We start from the raw sequence: 21664 nt of genomic DNA, 5'->3' as shown, positions 1-21664 counted from the left end.
GCATTGCAATTTACATCCGCGTCGACACTTTCTTTGTCTTTTTGTGTTTGCATTTCACTTTTGGTATTTTTCCCATCAACATCATCTTCATTCTGTCTCATGCGGGCTTCTCGTTTAACTGCACAGGGGAGATAATAGAGCAAAGGCTGAGAGTCCGGTGAGCAGTGAATTATACATGCACGTCATAAGTATCTAATAGACAGAGGAGCCAATGCAGCATGTCAGGGGGAGTAAAGGTCTATACTCAGCTCTGTCAAAACAAAGCGAGTTGTTTATCTGGTAGCGGCTAAGGAGAGCTGGCTGGTCGTGGAGGTGCATTCTGTGTGAGTCCGGGCGAAGTTTCAACACTAGATGCAAAGCGAGGGAAACTTTCTGCCGCTGACAGCAGAGCTGTCACGCACGTTTCTTGTTATGACTGCGGGGGAAATCACAAATTGGCTTCCTCATTCATAACATACAGTATTCCTCTGCACACGATAATCCTCATTCGGTACAGTTCTGTTTTTATAGCGCTGAAGCGACTTCTTTTACAACCTAGATTTTAATATTTGCATCCGAATTAGCATAGAAATTGCTGCAAATTTTCTGGTTATGCCTCAGTATGCTCATAGTCATCAAGCATAGCCTAAATGCTCTGTCTGCAGTTTAATTTCTTATTTGGGAGGAACACAAAGCATGACATGAACTCCAGACGGAATAATAAATCATACTCTGGAAAGCCAGGTACAAAACAATTAGGCCAAACAAAGTTGAACTTGTACAATTGAGGTTATTTGCTGCAATGATCCCTTTACTAATTTCCATGATTGCAACAAAAAAAGCATAATCTGTTGAGAAAAAAAGTTCTAATATTAAAGTCCACTCTAAAATGTTATTTACGATAATATTTCCATGTGCCCCTACTAGTCTAAACATGGCATTCTGATTAATATTGGAATATTAATTACGCAGCAAAATCCACACATTTTTTGCCATCTCTAGGGGCGGCCATTTTGCCACTACCTGGCGACTGAAAATGACGTTGCTCAGGGCTCAGGTAATGACCAATCAAGGGCTCATCTGGTTTCTGAGTTTGGTCATGACGTGACGTTTGCAAGTTGAGCCGTGATTGGTCGTTACCTGAGTCCTGAGCAACTGTGATGTCATTTTCAGTCGACAGCAAGTGGCAAAATGGCCGCCCCCTGGGAGGGATAAAAATAGGTGGATTTTGCTGCTTAATCCATATTCCCCAAACACAATGTTAATCAAAATACCATATTTAGACTAATGGGCCATATAGAGCATATTCTTGTAAAGAACATTTTTGAGTTGACTAACAAGTTGAATGTCCAAATTCCCACTCATCCAAATGCAACAGTGCGAAATCAGCAAACTCAAACTCAAATCTCTCTCTAAAGCATAGGCGCGCCACCCAGCACATAAAAGAGTAACATATCATTAAAAATTTATTAAAAACTGTTCTGGCTGATCATTGAAAAAGCCCAACAAATTAGGTGATTCCAGTCAGTGCAGTTCTTTTTCAGGAATAGATGTAATCATTTACACACCGTACTAAAGTGATATTGTACCTTGACAATAACCTCAGCTTATCAGTATTAAAGCTGGTCTTAGCTTTAACGCAGGAAGACAATCGCAAAATTACAAGCTTTAATACTATTTCATAAATATAAAAGAATAGAGATGATCTATTTGTTAACCCAATTCCTACATGTAAAGAAAGGAACTGGGGGTGCAAGAATGAATAGTTGGGCTTCTGTGCAAACGTATTTGCAATTCAAAGTAGATGCGAAGAGGAATCACCAAAGGGCACTCTAATAGAGGACTGTTGTCAACTCGGCCCTTTAAAATGACCCCGAAGATCTTATTGCACAGCAGAGGAGTGTTGTTTGGAAGGTTAAAAAAAAAAAAAGCCATTGTACATAAAAATAAATTAAACATAGGCAACAAGGCAAGTAAATGCAATCAGCCTTTAGCTTGATTGGAGCCTTTGCCCAACAACTAATTGGACCGTATAGAAGTAATTTAAGAAGCCTGAGTGCACATGGGCACCTGGGCTGAAGTGTGTGATTTTTAAAGCACATCAATGGCTGACGGTCAAGGAAGTCCTTCATTTTTGACCAGCTGCTTTGATTTTTTTGAAGTGTACTGTTTAACTGTTTGATCATTTTAACTGTGCACCACTGATATGCGACATTGAGCTGCAGCTTTTCAATAGGAAACAGAAATAAATGATGAAAGCAGAAATACACAATGAAAGCAAGTGGTCTCTTTCAATTAGACTGTCAAGTCGACGTCGACCATAGTCTTTTGTGGCTACGAACTGATACAATTAAATGTGACCCTTGCAGTGTGCAAGCCAAAAACAGAAGTAACGGTGAAGATTTGTTGTCTTCAGTTTTTAATTTTGATCAGTTTTAGATTTGAAGCCAAAATGTTGTTCAAATAAATGTTTACTGTAATTATGAGTGCATTATCATATCTTAGGGATATAGACTACGGCGTGTTCCGCAGAGGTGGACATTTTACGAAAGTTTGCCGGTCTGTCATTCGTCATCCACCAGCGGCATGGGCAACCATCCGTCATCCGTCAATCCGTCATTTTTTTTAAGGAGAGCCAAACTATAATTTTCAGTCAGTCAATTCGTCATGATATTTGAACCGTGCTTCAGTCACCGTTTCCGTCAGCAAGTGTTAGCAAGGGTTAAGTAGGAGCCTGCTGCCACTTTAAGTCTAAAAAGTTTGACTTTAAAGTTTTGCTTAACCAGAATGTTGTCTCGCATTGTTGCCAAAAGTACAATCACGGTGGATTAAAATGCTTCCTAGTCCTTGTGCAAACCGAAATAAAGTTTCCATGACAATAAATGCATTTTTTTTCTTCGACTGTGTCTGCTTTTAGCGATTGGCAAACAACTTTTGGTGCATTATTGCCACCATCTGAAATGGAGTGTGGGGGAGCTGCAAAATACCGTTTCACAACCTCCTAACCCTATTCTTTCCAAGAATAAAAATAGAAATGTAAACCGTAACTCACAAGACCTTCTCTGTAAAACTGTCTCTGTATTCAAAGCTACTTTATTAATAACTCTTAGCTCATTAATTAGTTCTTGTCTTCTCAGCCTGAATAACACATGATTCTCTCTTTGGTGCATACCGCGATCTACTCTTACATATATAGTCAACGCAGTCTATTCAAGTAAGCCTGCCATCATAAACACACGCGAGACAGGCGGGGCGCATTTCCGTCAGTCAGTGACGGACTGGTCCGTCAGCCTGACGGAATGCCCACCTCTGGTGTTCTGACATACGTACAAACTCGGGTTACGACAGTGCAGTAGGACTGGAACACTGACGAGAGCTGACAACTCCTACATGAAAAAGTGTAGTCCTACAATTTGGTCACATGGTTCACGTAATTCTATGATTAATTATTACCCAAATCCATTTTAATGTTTAAAGTGAAGGAAGATTAAGCAAGCCAATCCAGCCATCCAATTTTAATGGCACTTGTCCTCATTCGGGTCACGAGCGCTGGAGATAGGTAAAGATGAACCTTAAAAAAAAAGCAGTTCTTACCTTTAACCAAAAGGCTGCCAGTGCTGCTCGCTACGCCAAACTGGTTTCTGGCTACGCATGTGTACAGACCAGCGTCCACTTTAGAGACATTGGATATACGAAGGCTTCCATTATCCAACACAGTAACTCTGTGGGAAATAATACACACACATACCCGTACACTTTATACAAAGTTGATAAGGCACATCTCATTGAAACCGTTGACAGCATCACCGTTGGTTTCAGGAAAATATAGTGAAATTTAGCCCTGCTTGTGCTAACGCGCATGGTCATGCCGCTGAAATGAACAAGCCCACTATCCTAAAGCGTTTTAAATTGAGCCTGGAGTTTATCTCAGCAAATTTTAATTGGCTCCCCGCGCTGCAGTGTGACATAATCAGGACCTCAGCACCACGTGTTACAGTTTGATTTTGCTGCACTGGCTTGATAAGAACAGTGCACTTTATGTGCAGATCCACACACACCGTGCAACTGTACTTAAATTGCAAACATTGTCAATTTTTGCTCCGTAAGTCATATATACACAAACCGATGCCATATACGTGCACTCACCCTGTATGCAGTATGATAATCCTAAATTAAATTTGTTCCAGTCCAACAGTCCCACTGTATGCTTGTATTGTATATCTCACTCTACCGTTAAGCATAAAAATAAATTGTCAAACCTTATTGTATAATGTCATGAATATAGAAATCTCCCAGTAAAATTCACTCAATTACTGTTTATTGTATTTCCATTGCATTTATGAATATCAACGAGTTAAAGCTGAGAAAAACACAAAAAGACAAAAGATAAAGATCACCTCCACCAGTTACTGAAATTGATTCAATTATTCCTCATAAATGTCAGTGAAATCTCAAGAGGAACAAAGTCGACCTGCTTGGCTGCGTGGCGATAAAAAAAATGTTGAGCCTCTACAACAGATTGTCGCAGCAAGCGTCAACAACAAAGATTCTCATTTCAACCGTCGGCATCATCAGTCAAGCCTGGCAGATTTCATCTGACGCAGAGAGTGTGCTTGTGCCGCTTTACTTGTCAACGAGCTGCTGTAGTGAAATATAACCTGATATGACAGATGAAAAGTCAGCAAGGTAGCACCCGTGCAGTGTAGTGCAGATGCTTCCAATTCCCAGAGAGTTGAAGAACAGTTTGAAGGCACAGAAACGCTTAAGCAATTCTAAGGTGTGTCACTTTACCGCTGACTAATGACAGCCCATGTGGAAATCACGACGACTCAATTGAATGCACTCCTTTCTTGCGTGTTTAGAATGTAAGCATGTGAATGGACAAACTTGCACGGCTGTAAATGTACTACAATCCCATTGCGCATCTTTGGGACTTGGGAAAGCCAAGGGGCGGGTGGAATGTGGGGAGAGGAGAGTTTCAGCATACAAACTGAGGGGCGACGCTCACTGCCAGACACCTCAGCATTACACTGCAATTTGCTCAAAGTATTACTATGAGTTATTTTGTGAATGCATTTTTATTCCGTGATGCTACATCACCAATTGTTCAGTAAACAGTCATATCAGATATGGTTTGTTTGAAAATACTGTATGAAATTACCCGCTGAGTAGTTGTTTTGATGTTCCAAATGAATCTGACTGATGTTCTGTACACACAACAATATCTCTTTGACCCGATGCAGTGGACAAATGACTAGAAATCCAGTGTGTCATTGTAGAATACAATCACTCAGATGCTGCCTCCAATAACCAACTTTGAAGTGGGAGCGGCTTTTAAAAGCATGTTGGTGTCAACATGACCTTGAATTCAGTATGTGCTGCAAACACCTTTAGGAGAAAACTTAAAAATTATTTTCTCTCAAAATTCATTAAAAAAAAGACTTAAGTGGGATTTGTTTGCTTAGCGCCAAACAATTCAGAGGGGTAAAAATGATTGGAAATGAATTGTGTTAACAGTTCTATTGAGAGTCGTGTCTAAATCATTTTTTTAGTCAGTGAAAAACACACTATCCACTGCAGAGGAATCAAAAACAAGTAAGGGAATGATCGTGTTCACTTAAATCATGTAATGTTGTATCTAATAATGATAATAATGAAAACAAACTATGGATGGTGCCGAAGTTCTGATCTCCAAAGAGTAGCAACAAATCCTCGACAGGCATTAATAGCATAACCTTGTTAATTAAAGATGAACTGCTTCAGGCAAATAATCACATCTCTCCGAATTATTTATTTAATTATCTATTTTGGGGAGGAATTGTTTTTATCTCAGTTATTACTGCTAATACTGTGTGTATTGCTTCCTCTCAGCACAGATTGGAGCATAAATATACGGTGATCATTGTGTTCTTAGTGGTGAGTAACTTATTAGGGAGCTAAACGACACTTGAGTGCCTCTGGCATGTTCGACGGCAGCAGACAAACTTCGCTTTTAATCTACAAGTCATTTCTTCAGTAAGAGAGGTCGTGCCAATTTAATCAAATCCTATCCCATCAATTTTTGATCCTGCCTCTCAGTGCTGATTGTACAGCAATTTCCTGAACACATTTGGATCCTTTGAAATTAATTACCCGGCTCAAGCTGCCGTTTTATGCTCAAAACTGCACACGACACAATAATGGGGTCAAGCCAATATTTCAACCACGACTTGCTTAAAAATGAATAATCTGAACATGCCTCTTTGATACCTCGAAGGCAGCGTGAAACCCTCCAAACCAAGCCAAAATGACCACTATTGCCTTAAAGCCCAGGGAAATTAAAATACATTATCCACTTGAACAGAGCCCATTCCCTGAGGGACAGTAAATTTAATCTTGCAGGTGAACCGAGGGATTCTTTCATAATGGACAGTAACAAAGAGTTATGGATATGAGATGTCACACTTGTATGTCAGGTTTTCTGCTCAGCAATCTGGAAAAGGATTATCCAGGATAAAGATGTGAAGAGCATGATCTATCTGAAAAGCTTTCACATTCTCTCTCCTGTCAAATATTGCACTGGAGCAATTAACAGGAGTGGTGGAATTTGTGAGGCACATAAAAGATTGAGTAGTGTGATACAGTAAATAGGCACTTTTCAACCTTATTGGTCGGTGTTAAAGTGAGCTATTGGGTGTAATCTAAAAGCTCAGTCTCTTTCTCCACAGTGCAACAAAAAAACGATCAGGCTGTAAATAAACTCAATTTGGACCGCTTAAGAACGATGGCATAGTTATTGAACCATTTACTATTAGGATATTCTGGCAATCTGTTCATTTCATTCCCTGCAATAGCACGATTTCAGATTTATTATAGGCAGGGCATGTGAGAAATGTGAGAATGTGCTGTTGTGTTGTATCTGATGAATTACATGACATTAACCAAAGCAATCGTAAATATAGTGCTGCAATTTATAATGTGATATTCCTGAGCGCTATTGCCAATATTGTTTTGCAAATAGTGGCAGTGATCAGCGGTGAAATAAAATGAGGTTGGCAATTTACATTAACCCCACAGCTCTGCACATACAGTACCGGTAAATGCAAAGGCCATCTTGTTCTACATGCAGGCCATACAAGTAAAGGAATCGCTGCTGTGAGATTTTATTTACATTAAGATTCTGCCTTATTCTTAGCTAGTTTGTACCTCTCTGCTCCACAGCCTTGAAAACATTATCCCTGGAAGATTAAGAAGGAATTATGGGTATTTTAGTTCAGCCAGTGGGATGGATTACTGCTGTGCTACTGCTGTAATAGCATTGGTAGCAGCCTCATTTCTGTGCAGTGGAAACTAAATTCTAACGAGCGAGGAAGCAGGGAATAGGCTTGCAAGAGATGCTGCAATAATGTCAAAGTCTACATTGGGTATGCAACTCACCCACTACAAACCTGAATGGGAAATCTCGTCATTTGGGTGCCATTGCACATAGCCTTATGGCTGCATTTCACTTTTAATGTTTAAGAGGATAATAAAGCTGCAAGCTGGGTCGATCATTTCACAGCACAACAAATAATCTCAGTGCTGATGCTGCCGCTCGGCCTCAAATAAAACATCTTAGAAGCTGTAACCACTGCGTCTTTTGGGCTGGCATCGGCATTTACTATCAGATCAGCCTTTCAGTTTTCCCAACAAACTGCCTCGCTGGGGGAGGTGAGATATGACTACAACTGAAACCACACTGTGGTGAGGATGGATATCTGAGTAAAGAAAAGCTGCTGAGCCAGCCGGGCAATTAATCCCGTATGGAATGACAAAATGGGAATCAGTGTATGTTGCAGCAGGTGTTCTTTGCCCCTTGCTGGTACATTCCTGCACATTCAACGATATTTCATAAACATGGATATGCATCACTGACTGATTAGCACACTATTTGATAAAGGAGGTTTTCGACCTGCATTTGACACCATCCCAGGAAGAACAATAGGTTAGGATAAGAACGATAAGCCTCCTTAAGTTTAGATCCCTTAGAGGTGCAAAAAAACGGATGTAATCGTTATTATCATTATCATTTTTATATAAATACATGGAGTGGAACGGTTCACAAAATCCATGGTTTGGTTCATATCTTGGTTTTGTGCTCACGGTTTATGGTTCAGTAAGCGCTGACTATACGATACTATACTGATACAAAAATTTATTATGTTTAATTATGTGTACTTTGGTTAAAAGTGAAAGTATATGTTCACATCATTATTATTTATTACTATTATTGTTAATGTATTGCTAGTATTGGTATTTTAATTATTATATTGTTCGTTGTATTATTATATTGTATCTATGGCAGCGGCATATGCTGTTTTGGCAGGCATCACAAATATGTAAATGCTCTGTGAAATATGAAAGGCAAAAATGTCGATTTCCATTCCATTCCATGACTCGACTTTCGTCATGCTTGAAACAAGTAATGACTTGAGTTGACTTGGTGGTGACCCGCAATGACTTGCTTGATTTTTTTTTTTCCCGCAGTAACTTGGGGCTACACCAATTTGATCTACTGCATGGAAATCGGTCGATATTTTCCATTTTATTCAAAAATCGCTGATCAACTGTAATGTCATAATTCGCGCGATCTATCAATGACGTCATTGACCTCATCTGTGAAATAAGACATTAGCGCAAACTCACACTCATTCCCTATGGGGTCATTCTGTGCTGTCATTTTGTATGTACAGTATGAGCCCGAAAGCTAATTGATTTATAGCCTTGTCGCGTGAGCAGAAAGCCTTTGAGCTAAGAGGCGGAAGTTCCGCTTCCGCATCCCTGATCATATAGTAATGGCGTTCATGTATTTTATTTTATTTTTTTGACAGGTAGAACGTCCGAGAACCACTTCATTTATTTATCCATGTTAAAACAGAGATAGCTACAATCAATATATGTGTTTGTTTTTTTTAACATCGATTTAATTCAAAATAGCGCTCATCACTCATCATAAGTTACGTGAACTTCCAGCCACACATTCAGCCAATCACAGATACAGATGCAAATACCAGGCAAGCGATTGTTTGAACAAACACGAAAATAGCTCCGTTGTTTAATTTGAACTATTCTCGTGATGAGTTTACATATAAGGGCAATAGAATTTGTGTAGATAGGGCCGAACATGTACAGCTAGACTGGAGCCAAACAGTTTCATTACTACATCTCATGCTGGGTCCAATGCAGGTAAAAAGTGGACAAACAATGTAAGACAAAATCTTTATTCTGTGGGCACCGGAACTTGTACAACACAGCCAGCTTTCAATAAGAGCCAAAAAGGAGCAGGCAGCAGGAGCAGAATGTGAAGTGAGGAACTTTGTGTGGCTGCTAAGAAAGCGTATAGACTTGTTTTCAGCTGTTGAACCAAGATAGCAATCGTTTTAGCAAAAGCCCCGACCACCTGCTTGACTGACGATGTTCATGCATTTTTTTTCCTCTAATGTAAGAGAAGATGTTATAAACATGACATCTTATATTTAATTTGAAAATATATTTCACATTTAAATTATTATTTTTCCAATATATTTTGGCGGGGTTGACTGTTATAATACAAGTTGTTTAAATAGATATATTCTTCTGATCGAATCGGTGATCGAGCATCATTTCAAACTCGCTGATCAACCCCACAAATCCTGATCTTGTAAAGTCTACTTGGGACTTTCTTGAGACTTGAAGGTTACGACTTGCGTGGTCTAACTGGGCTCATGGGTCGAGTTTTCTTTCTTCTGGTATTTCCGTAGACGCAAGCAGTTAGAAACAGGCGCTTGCGCCGTTGCGAGAGTGAACACAGCCGACTTACTTCACAGCCAATGGAAGTGGCTCCTCTCATTCCCTTTGATTTCATAACAGCAGAGGCGCAAGGTCTACAGGTCTACATCGCTGCAGTCCATTCATGAGCTTGACGCATGCAAAGTACGTTTATGAGGAACTGCAAGAAGATCTCCACATGATGTAAAGTTGGCCACTGCGAAATAGGCACTTGTAGACCGCCTTCCACCCCTGTTCGTGCATCTGTGTGTGATAACCCCCTCAATAACAATTAACTGATTTCAACAATGATTCGCTGGGTTTGATGCACGCTGTTGCCATACTTGTGGCAAGCAAGGGAGCTTTATATAACACATTATACGCACAAGACAAATCAATGTGCTGCACACGAGCAAAGACAACACCAAAAAGCATTTTGAAACACAACAGCTAACGACATTCAGAAGCAAAGCAGAGAAAACAAAAGTAGCTTATCAAAATTGATAAAATGAAGTACATTGACAAGATCTAAACACAACAGAAGAACATTTCAAAGAAAATAAATAAAAGTAGGTTCCTAAAATTATTAAATGACCACACTGTGAAATAGATTTCAAAATTTTGACGAGGCCATTTATGAATGAAATATGTGTAAGATGACATCCACCACACATATCCGAGGAGCTCAAAATCTGTATTGCTGCACCTTGATCAAACCCAACAAAATGGTGTTGTACCACGTGCGCCACAATTTGGAAATGGTTTCAGCTGGTCTAATTTTTAGTGTACATTCTGACACCAAACTGTCAGGTACGCCAAGGGTGTCTAAAAGAAAACGCCCTTGGTTTACCGGAAGACCAAGCAAGGCGCACAAACATGCCAAAGAAGGCTTGCACCTGCATGAAAATCAAGGTGCGACAGTTTTTTACGCCTGAGCAGATGTACACTGCCGACGAAAATAGAGCCCTTTATCTTTCTGTCTTTCCCTGCTCAATGAGTTATTGCATTGATCTGCCCAACCTGATTTCTAATAAACAAGGTGTCCAGCTGGCTCCCTCAGTGCCACATCCACTACTGCAGAAGAACGTATGTTATTCCACAGTTTGTCATCGATTGTCCCTTTGGGGGATTGTTTCTGTTTCGTACATGTCTCACTGATTGCCTGCATCATCATCTGACTCGCGTTCGAATAACCCTGCAGAACTTGCATGCTGCTAATGAGCTGATGGATCTTAGAACGGTCAATTACCTTTTGTAAACAGTGTAGAAGACAGCCCAGAGTACGGCCAGGAGGCCATTGAAAAATCACATTAAAGAGAAAATGTGGAATGCAAAAGGGAAAGGGGTAGCATGCAGAATTTGTTCGGAAATTCTAATTTGCCGACATGAATGTGAAGTAGACAAAAAAAAAAAAAAAAACCTATGTTGATGAAATCTGCTTCGACAAAGCGAGCAGTAGATCAAAACACATTCACAAGGAAATCCAGTTACCTGTGGTTCTCTCTTAGGGCTTCTTTTCCTTTCCTCCATGAAATCACACCCCAAGGAGACATCTTGGGCTTGCATTCAATCAGTACATCACCACTCTGTCGGGCCAAAGTTTGGGCCTTCAACAAATTCTGGGAGAAGTCTGGGGCAATGGCTAGAAGTGACAGTCAAAACAAAGAAGTGGTAGTACAGTGAAATAAAAGAGGACACAAGAGTAGGAAGTAGGGCTGAGCAATTTTAGGAAAAGATTGAACTGCAATTTTTCAAACAGATATTGAGATTTTGATTCAATTCAGTTTCCTTTAAATCAAGCTTCGGTGCAGTATGAACTATGTACACTAACATTTACGAATATGACAGAAAATTACATCATATCACACAAACCTTAAAAGACAATCCAGTAATGCTCAGACACTAAAAATGTGCGAAGCAGGGCAGTTGTTTTTCAAGGTTTTTAAAATGGTTCAATAAAGACCTACTGCTTTTATCATACATATATAAATAAGCACTTATGTGTAATAGTGTATGTCAAAATATTTTCAACCATGTTCTTTGTACTCAAAGGTAAGATTAAATGTAGATATTTTTCCATATTATTGTCAGAGACTTAACTGCTTCAAACAGAGACTGAAGGCTTAGCAATTGGCCTGAAATTCATATCACGGTAGAAAGTCAATCACTTCACAGTAATGGTGAGTGTAAGAGTGTAAAAATAATAATCGAAGAATTTCGAAATGGTTATCTAAATGTGAAAGGTAAATATTTCCAATTCAAATTTTGCATTTTCATGTAAACATGTCTGCTTCTTTTTTTTATGTAATGAAATCAACTTAACAAACATACAACATCCCTTAGTAAAGCTAAATGTATATACGAAAAAAGATATAGAGTCATTTTTATTTCTATTAATGTGCAGAACTCAAAACTTGGTGTGTTGTGATGCAAAATAAACACAAATAGCATGGCTGATACTATAAATATTTAATACAGTTTTGAAGTTATAAGCTCCTTGTCATGGCTGATGTTCAGTCGTAACCGATTCATTTCCAGTTTTCCAGCGCACGCTTATTATGCGACTGTTGTCTTATTTTATCTCGACATACTTATTAATGGTGATACTAATTTCCTGTTCACAGCTGGTTGAACGCGTTTCTAGCTAGACTCCTGTGAAACGTGAACTGTACACCTAAGCACGTATTCTGGTCTTTCGTGCCTCTGCATTTCACATTAGTTTAGCGATTAGTGTTAGCTCCTCCAGCTTCACATGCTCTCTTGTGCAATGTGTTGCATGCAACTCCTCATCAGCCATTAATCACAGCACTACTTGTTAGATGTGTAGCTTATTTGTCACTACAGAGGCGAGTTTCTGCACCTCGCAGCTCGTAGCTGCTGTCCATACAGATTGTGCAGAGCAATTTAGCTTAGCGCCCGGGGTTCACTGGGAAAGTAGGGACTCGGGAGGATGGTTGACTGTGTGATGTGGAGGCAACGCTTTTTTAACCTGATTGGAGCTGATCGGTTAGTGTAACCTGTCAACGAGTAGCATGCCGCTTCTGATTAGTGAACTTGGAGGGCACCTTAATAAATCGTAGATTTGGCGATCACAAAATCTGAGATCACGAGTTTGATCCGAAAATGATAACTCGTTCGGACCTAGTAGGATGGTTCGAATTTCTGCAATGAATTACAGAGAAGCTGAGAGAGCTGCTAAGAGCATCAGAGTGAACGGGCATCTGAAAACATACAGGTCACTTCATCTATTATGTAGGCCGCTCTTGCATACTCTTCTCCAAATACTGCTCGCTTGCACAAAAGAAAGACACATTCTCACACAGTCACAGACAATCATTTTAAGAGGATATTTAATGTGAAAGAAAGTGGGTTTTCCAATTCCATGCATTTTCTTTAAAGTGGACATTATGCATGAAGAATGAGGGCCGTGAAGCAAAATGAAAGAATACAAAATGAGAGGGAGGTTTCCTCGCTGCTCCTTTAGGCCTCAATTACCGAGTTGATGGCACCTCGTACTGTTTTGTATGCGTTCGCACTCAGCAGGAAGCGCTTACAAGTCTCCACACAATCTGGTGCCGGAGACATACAAGGCGTGACAGAAAGGTTCGAGGACTGATGTCACTTCAGTTATATTTCAAAATATGAATTTTGCCCTTCCATGTGGGCCATTCAATCAATCAGGACATAACAGAAATCCTGCGGTGTTCGTTTCATTCGATGCACGGAAAGAGGCGACGGTTGAGGCAGGATCACCCGTCTGTTCACATCACAATGTCCTTAGCATCTATCAGTTCTCGGTAAAGAAGAACATTGTTGTGCTGGAGATACCTCCCTACTCACCCGACCTGGCGTAGGGTTATTTTTTTTTCCCCTTTCCTGAGCCTAAACTGTCATCATGAGAACCGTTCTGAAGACCGTATGAAGTCAAGATGAGCGTGACAACGGAGCTGCATAGAATCTTGTAAGACTCATTCGAGGAGTGCATGGTGGCGTGGCAGAGCAAGCTGGAAAAGCGCGTTAGACTCCAAGGGGATGATAATTTTGAAAAGTGAACATTTACCGTTTGGATTCAGAATATGACTTTTTGGACACTAGTCCTGTAACTTTTGTGACACACATTGCAGTTGAGCACATGGTATTGCATGCCAGTGTGTATCGGTTGTACACCATAAAAATAACAGTTTTGTATATTAAGTATATTAAAGCTTTAGATGCAAAGATGACTGATTTAAATTGTCGCAACAAACATTAAATGCTGATGAAGCAATATTGTATACAATTTATACCTTTTTTTTTTTTTTTTTTACAAGAATCGGCTCAGACTCAGCAACTCATTTGAATATATCCCAGGTACCAACAACAAAGTCTTCTTACCTATGACTCGAAGCTCAGCATTGGTGAATACTCTACCATGCTTGTTCTCAGCCACACACTGGTACGTGCCGATGTCTGCCAGATTTAATCTACCGATGGTCAACACTCCATTATTCACCTGAATCCGGTCCTGCTTAAGACATATACACATAAGGGATTTACAATCACGATACAGGAAATGTATTGCACTACAACATTATTTGAATTAAAAGATCAATGGTCTTGGTTTAAACCTTCATCCTGGAACTTTGCTAATATCCAAGACATATCTGCAAACACAGTCTGCCGAACTGGTATAGCCATTGTACAACTACCTTTTTGTGGTTGGACATCTTGAATATAAGCAAGGTAGACGGACACACAGGCAATTAGTTATGCAGATGATATACTGCTTTGCTGAACTGACCTTTGAATTTATGTAAACCATCCAGAGAGGAAACTTATAAACAGCCCAATTAGTGCCACCGTGGCATCACAAAATAAAGTAGTTGCTCATAGGAGAGCACACATTACCGCAAGGTAGGTAATTAGTGCTATATTTGGACAGTTTAGGTTCATTCTGATGAATAGCCTGATTTAATTCAACTGCTAGCCACATATTTTCCATACCTAGGGGGTAATAATTTAATAGAGTGCCCATTTTCTTTAGTCTTAATAGCCATGGTGAATTGATGTAACCCCTCCATTGCCTAACATACAGTAGCTCTGACATAATCAAACATCACACCTCAAACGAATTTAATTTTTACCACTGGCGATTGTGATACTTTAGAAAAGAAAAATGTTAACACAAACAAAGGTCAGCTCCAGCTTCCACTTTGCAACTTTGACACAGTAGGTATGTCGTTGTAATTGCTTTTGTCAATGTGACTGACAAAAATAGCGGAACAACCAATGTTTTCGTGAATGCTATGTCGCTAAAGTTGCATGAAAACTTGGAGAGAAAACTGAAATCATTCATAACATTTATAATTCTGGCCTCCCTTCACTGGCTCCCAGTGCATTTTAGGGTTCATTTTAAGATGCTTATATTTGTTTGCCTGCCTCTCCGAGCTCCTCCACTCCTTCGCACCTTCCCGGAGCCTCAGGTCTGCGGACCAGGCACTGCTCGAGGTGCCGAGGACTAAGCGGAGCCTCGGAGGGGATCGAGCCTTCGTCGCTGGTCTTTCCCTTTGGAATGACTTTCCATTTAATGCAAGTCCCCTCTCTGTCCATTTTTAAAACCCGTTTGAAGACACATTTCTATTCTTTGGCTTTTGATCCGACGTGAGACTGACGGTTTTCTGCTCTTTTCCGGTGTCTATTTTGTGTTTTAATTCATTGCTTTCACTTGTTATATTGTTGCTATTTTGTTGTTGTTGTAATGTAAAGTGCTTTGTTACAGCTGTAGCTGTTGTGAAATGCGCTATATAAAATACAATTGTATCGTATTGTATATATCAGCAAACATTATGAGACCTCAGCAGAGCTTAGTCGAGCTCAGTTTAGCCAGCATCTGCATGTTTGTTGAACTTTTTCTCAGGCTTTGTTGCTATGCTTATTCCAAAATCTCAACAAGGCCTGGTATGAGAAACATGAATAATGAACACAATAAAATGTCAGAGTCCTGACAGTGTTTCTTGTGTGTTGAGCCAGGTTGATGACCGTTGGTCAACATGTGAATGAATGAGCTGGGTCAAGATGTAGAAGCTGCGAATACTGTCAAGTACAGACAGTTGATTGCTAACGTTAGCTACTAAAGCTTGCCAGTTTCTATGCATCATCACTTGTGATTAAAGGTGAAGAGTTTTAACATTTTACATAAAATTAGTGGCTACAGGAACTTCTATCTGTTAATTTGTGTGACTTTTAATGATATTAAAATGTTACTTGTTCTACATGTATAGTTCATAAATGCTATATGATAGCGACAGTTTGACCGGGTGACGTTTTTCTCCATCTCCAGTATTTCCTACTGTAATAAAAATAGTTTTAAGATGGAGATCAACCAGCGTTCTGGAACAGATTGTGTTTGACCTCAGAGATCCCACTGTAGTTTCAACGTTTGGCAAATGTGTGTGTGTCTGTCATCTTGAATCACTCCAGAGCTGACACTTGAAAAGTCAATTGCTTCAAGTCTGTCAGTGACACAGCTGAGGAGATTCAAACCAGTGCCAAATCTAAAGCTCAGTCACATGATGGACACACTGGTGACCTGGCCCCTGGGGGAGTCCTGTGTGAGGATGGATAAGATTCATTTTCCAAATAAAACACAACAATCTCCATGGTGTGGGGCCAGGGATGCATGTGTGTTCCTGGGCGAAAGTGTCACTGTGACTTTGAATAGATGAAAGATGGCCCTTTTGAGGTTACATATTGCAAGGGCCCAGCTCATGCACTTACACAGATTTCTTTTGCCTCTGTCACCCCGACGGAGACAACAGAAATCTGTGTAAGTGCATGAGCTGGTGTTACACTGCCATTCTGCTCCCGCTGCTCTGATTAAAAATAAATATATAAAAAAGACAAATAACTCTGAGACTCAGTGGTGGGCCTATCACATTCTCTAACGGTGGAGACAAAAATGGCATTCGTTTGCTTTTCATGTAACATAATTTATGCTCAACTGTCTTCTGAAAACAGCACTGCTGCAAGTTTAGCTATGAAAAAGCAAACGACGGGGGCACTGGTGCACCCCTACTTTGGGAAGCAAATTCAAAGTGCACTTGGACATTTTTCAGACTGAATGTCCACACTCAAAGTAAGTTGGTGTTTAAGCAAAATACAATACAGTAGATGAGTGGGTCCTTGTTTCGCCAAGGCGACATTTTCAACTGACAGCCCTCCTTGGAGTCATTTTATTCTTCTGGAGGGGTCACAAAATCAAAAAAACAAAAAGAAGAGTGAATAGGTGGTGGTGGTGGTGGGGGGCCCTTGATAGAGACCCACAGAGAAAGTGAACCTCAGAGAAAGGAAGATAAAAGAGGGAGACGAGGACTGAGTCATTCTAATGAGAAATAACAAATGCTCGCCTTGGCTCCAAAGCACTTTTCCCACTCACTCTCTCGCTCTTGACACCACTGACCTTTGGGTTTGGAAATTGATTTAATGCTGCTGCTGTTGACGGTGGCATTTTGAAAATGGTAACACCTCAACTCATTAATACAGTCACATGTACAGAGAATATGTTACCTGGGCAGATTGTCAGAGGAAGTTTTACAAGAGCATTTACAAATCAATCATGAGGGACTTGTTTTGATAAAGGGAGCCAAATGGAGAAATGACCTTTGATAAGACTGACAAAACATTTTTTCCACAGTGGTGAAAATTAAATACAGTCCTTGACAATAGTATTAATAGCACGATAAATGTTTGTTTGCTGAACATTATTTCAAAAGTGGATTTGATTATTTGTGCTTGCACACATTATTCAAGTTCACTGTGAAGACAACTAGAAATGGGGTTCAAGTAATAGCAGCCTTCCAACATAACTTATCGAGATTGACACACAGTCGTATATCATGCACACACTCGAAAATGGCCTAGCTTTTCCTTTCCTTTGTACTCGTGTATTATACCCCGATTTGCAGCTATTCACCCTTAAACACTGAAGTGCTGTCCGCATAGTAATTTGATAGATTGGGGTTTTTTTTGTGTTCAAACACATATTTTTTTGTGGTAAGAGAAGTTCTCTTACCTTGCTAACAGTTTCGGCCGTCAACCCTCAAGCATTTGCCACATGACGCCCTCTCGCATGGTCACATGATCTCACAAAACCAAAGAACAGTCAAATGTCCCGGCTATGCGTCGATGTGGCTAGAGCATTGTGAAATGGCAATATGGCAAAAAAAGATTTAGGCTTAGAAAATACTTTGTATAATCTGGGGAACCCACTTTTACACAGAACACGACGTCAGACATGTTTGTTTTTGTTTGCAGCCGTTTACTTGTTGCCTCCTTGCCTCGACCATTCTTGGGACCAATACACTCGAGAGGCTGTCGTGATTCTAGGTAAGAAGCGGAAATTATGTTATTTTGGTGGTTTGACATAATTCCCCCTCTGAAATAAGGAGTAATTTGTGTGCTCTGCTTTTTTTTTTTTTAGTGTAACGGACTTTGAGGTGACTGTTGTTTTTCCTCTTAGCCTTGTGTAGTAGTTTGAAGAAATATGGTCAGTAACGTGTTCTGTGATACATCTCCTATGACTGCCTTTCTTTAGCGCTAGGTTATTGTAAATATGTAACATAAGACATTAAATATCATTTTTGAATGAAAGTACACCTTTTTCAAAACCCCAAGGTACCGTGTACTCGTGTGTAATACTTTCCCTTGATTTTGGATTTCTTTTATTTTTTTGGCTAAATAAACGCATGTTATCCTGGAGGAATTACAGTAATGCCTTGACTCCTGGCTAGCATACACCAGAACTGGGCATCCCGTCTATGTGACGGACCCGTACGTCTATCCGTCACTGTCGGACACCCGTTTTGCTGACGGTTGACGAATGACGGGAACAATTTTAAAATAGACGGATTAAGCATAGACGGGAACCACCATTAGTCTGCAGCCTGTCATTAGTCTATTTTTCATGGCGAGGCTTTGATATCCGCGGCGAGGAAAATGGTGAGTTGTTGTTGCTTGGGGGACAGATTTGAGTAAAGGTGCGAAACAATTATTTTTTTATTCATTTATTTTTTTTAAAGGTGACTGACGGACGACGGAAGGGTATCCATGCAGCAGACGGATAACGGACACAAAATTGTTACTAAAATGCCCAGCTCTGGCATAGACATTATATGGGAGGTTTTAGAATTACCAGTCCAAGTTAATAGCCCATTGGTGAAATGAATTGATGCAGAACATTCTTGTATAATGTGTGATCATTGTGATTCATCTCTTTTTAAAGTGCCCCTGCTTTGCAAATAGCATGTCAGTTCTCGATCCAAGTTGCCATCGGTCGTTTTTAAAGACATTGGCAAATCACCCGGAGGTTATCTGTACTCAGGAAACTTAATAAAGTAAAAATAGGGCAAATTGCAAATGGAGATCAGATAATATGGTATTTTGTCACTGTCTGGAGAAAAGAAGACACTGAGCAGTATGAAAAATAGAGGAGATAATTGTTGGCAGAGTCATTGGTGGATGAAAAATACCTCATTGTATTCTTTGCAAACATGCATGAAATCAGTCTCCCTTTTGAAGCCAAATTTAGTTTGTGGGGAATAAATCTATATCAAAGTGATACTTATTTTCAAATACGAGCAGCAATTCATTGATATCAAAATGAAACTGTACTCCTTTCTGAGGCAACAGCAATATTGATGTTTTGAGTGCTTCTCAGCAAAAGTATAATTAATAAAACATTTGTTTGGATGAAGCATGGTTTCTGGCTTTAGTGTGGTAAACTTTTTTTTTCCAAACGTATTCTAATGAAATACCAGAGCTGGAACTGTGAATCACAACAGTTGGTGCACAGCAAAACTTGGAATGCATCTTGTTTCGAATCATTGTCAATATTTTTTGCCAAACGTTGCAGAAATTTGGACTCATTTTGTGGCTACATCTGGTACCTTTGACAACTCATCCTTTTGTTTCCTACTTTTGGGTGTGCAGAACTAAGCACCAAATCAGAATTCGGGAGACGTCTCTTACCTCTGTCAAGTCGAGAGGCTCTCCATTCTTCAGCCAACGGTACGAGGGTTTAGGCTTGGCACTGGCTTTGCACTCCCAGACCAGAGTTTCATCAATAGTTTTCTGAGCATCTGGGGGCTTCTCAGTCAAATGTGGAGCAGCTGTCACAAACCAAATACAAGAAATATGCAAACTAACCAAACAGTTTAACTGTCAAAGCAGGCAATTCATTCTTAAGCCTCCTTATCCAAGGACAAAAAATATGAATCAATATCCAAATAGCCCAAAGTTTGTTTACTTGACAAAACGGATGAATTAAAAACACTGAAAGTACCAACATTTTGCTGCTCAAATGTTAAAAAGAAGAAATGTTGAATTGAATTCAATTCAATCGAAATGAAGAATTCACGCTAATTAATTACTTGAATTGACTGCTGTCAATTTCTATTAGTTTTAGCAGCGGTACGGCGAAATTCAAAAACCCGGAAGACATACGATTTAAAGAAGAACCAACAATGTACATGACATAACACAAGACTTGTGTAAATCGTGCGAGAACTTAGACTTCCATTTACACCTGCGCTCAGTAGTAAACAGTTAAATTATTAACTTTGTGTGAGGGTTTTAAACTTTTTGTGCCATTTTTTTTTCATGACAACTTTAGTGTGAGAAGAACAAGAATGTTCAAAGAGAAGATGCAACAGAAGTTACCATGAAATAAGAAGACTCACATTCTAAGAAAAAAAAGACTGCAGCTGTGTACAAGAACTTGTATAAAGCATTCGATATTGCTTCTAATGGGCTAATATACTAATCGGAGTATATATACTTGCATGAGAATGAATAATAAACCATTAATTAAAATATTGGTTGATCAGTTAAAGTTGTATGACATGATGGCTTTACGCACAACATCCCAAATATAACTGATCTTAATTTGAAATGTTACTTTGAAAGCATCCACAAATGGTCAAACTTTGAGTTACCATTTTATTCCCTTTTTCCTATTGGAGGCATCTAAAATTCCAAGAATGCCTCTATATTTATGCCGGTGTCACATAAATAATTTGCACTTAATCTCTGGTGACAGAACAGAAAGATTGACGGCGAGGAGACACATTAATACAGGACATCCTGCCAGGGTCAAGGGGAGAGAGGAATCTAAGTCAGTCCATCTCCTTGACATGATGTGTTGCATCCAGAGCTCAATGAAGTCCTTTGCTATTACTTGTGATATAATCAATGCCAACTTTGCTGAGAAGTCCTTGAATTTTCCCTGTTTTGCAAAAAGGCTATATGTACTGTATGTGTGTGTTGTACCTTTGCAGCACAAAGCGTTTGAAGTGAGATTATTTTTTGGGGTCAAACAGAGGTGGGCCTTTTACTAAATTTTGCCAGTCCATCATTTGTAATCTGTCAGCGGCCGGGGTGCCCGTCCGTCATTTGTAGGTCAGTCATTTTCCGTGACGAACCAAATTGTAATCGTTAGTTAGTCAGTCCGTCAGTTAGTCCATCAGAAGTCCTTCGATCCATCAGTCCATAGGTAAATCAGGTAAATAGTGCCAGTGTGTGCATCGTGCAAAACAACATCAAAAATGGCCCCTACGAAGAGACACACTTCTGAAGCACAGTTTAAACAGCCGGGAGAAGCGTCTCTACAGTCACCATTCGACTGAAAATGCAATTCAACTGCACAAAATTTTCAAGGAGGTGATTTCGTTTTATGAAACAGCGCCATCTATCTATCCGGGGAAGGACTACCATGGTGCAGCAACCTCCGGCGGATTACAAGGAAAAGCTGACCATCTTCCGTTCCTGCTGCAGTAAAAACATTGCCGACAAACACATCAGCAACACGGACGAGGTGCCGCTCACTTCCGACATCCCGGTGAACCACACTGGGGGGGCAGGAGAAGTCGGCTTTTATTGTTGTGCT

The 21664-nt window shown here is 39.9% G+C and overlaps 1 protein-coding gene across 2 annotated transcripts in view; it reads right to left on the bottom strand.

Annotated features, from left to right (window-relative positions):
• Positions 1–21664, bottom strand: part of cntn3a.1 (contactin 3a, tandem duplicate 1) — a 111146-nt gene that overhangs the window by 15307 nt on the left and 74175 nt on the right. Inside the window, exons 9-12 of one of the 2 annotated variants that reach the window (XM_086051493.1) lie at positions 19750–19889; positions 14119–14251; positions 11236–11386; positions 3574–3701 (exon numbers count right to left, since the gene is read on the bottom strand). In XM_086051493.1, the coding sequence (XP_085907619.1) occupies positions 3574–3701; positions 11236–11386; positions 14119–14251; positions 19750–19889 (552 nt within the window). The remainder of the gene's footprint in view (positions 1–3573; positions 3702–11235; positions 11387–14118; positions 14252–19749; positions 19890–21664) is intronic. The other variant, XM_086051502.1, reaches the window with a different exon arrangement.

This window comes from Filicampus tigris, chromosome 1 (assembly GCF_054856515.1).
Source record: "Filicampus tigris isolate MCC_2025a chromosome 1, RoL_Ftig_1.0, whole genome shotgun sequence".
Lineage (NCBI taxonomy): Eukaryota > Metazoa > Chordata > Actinopteri > Syngnathiformes > Syngnathidae > Filicampus > Filicampus tigris.
Note: the sequence above shows the minus strand (reverse complement) of the source record. Positions and strands in the feature narration are given on the sequence as shown.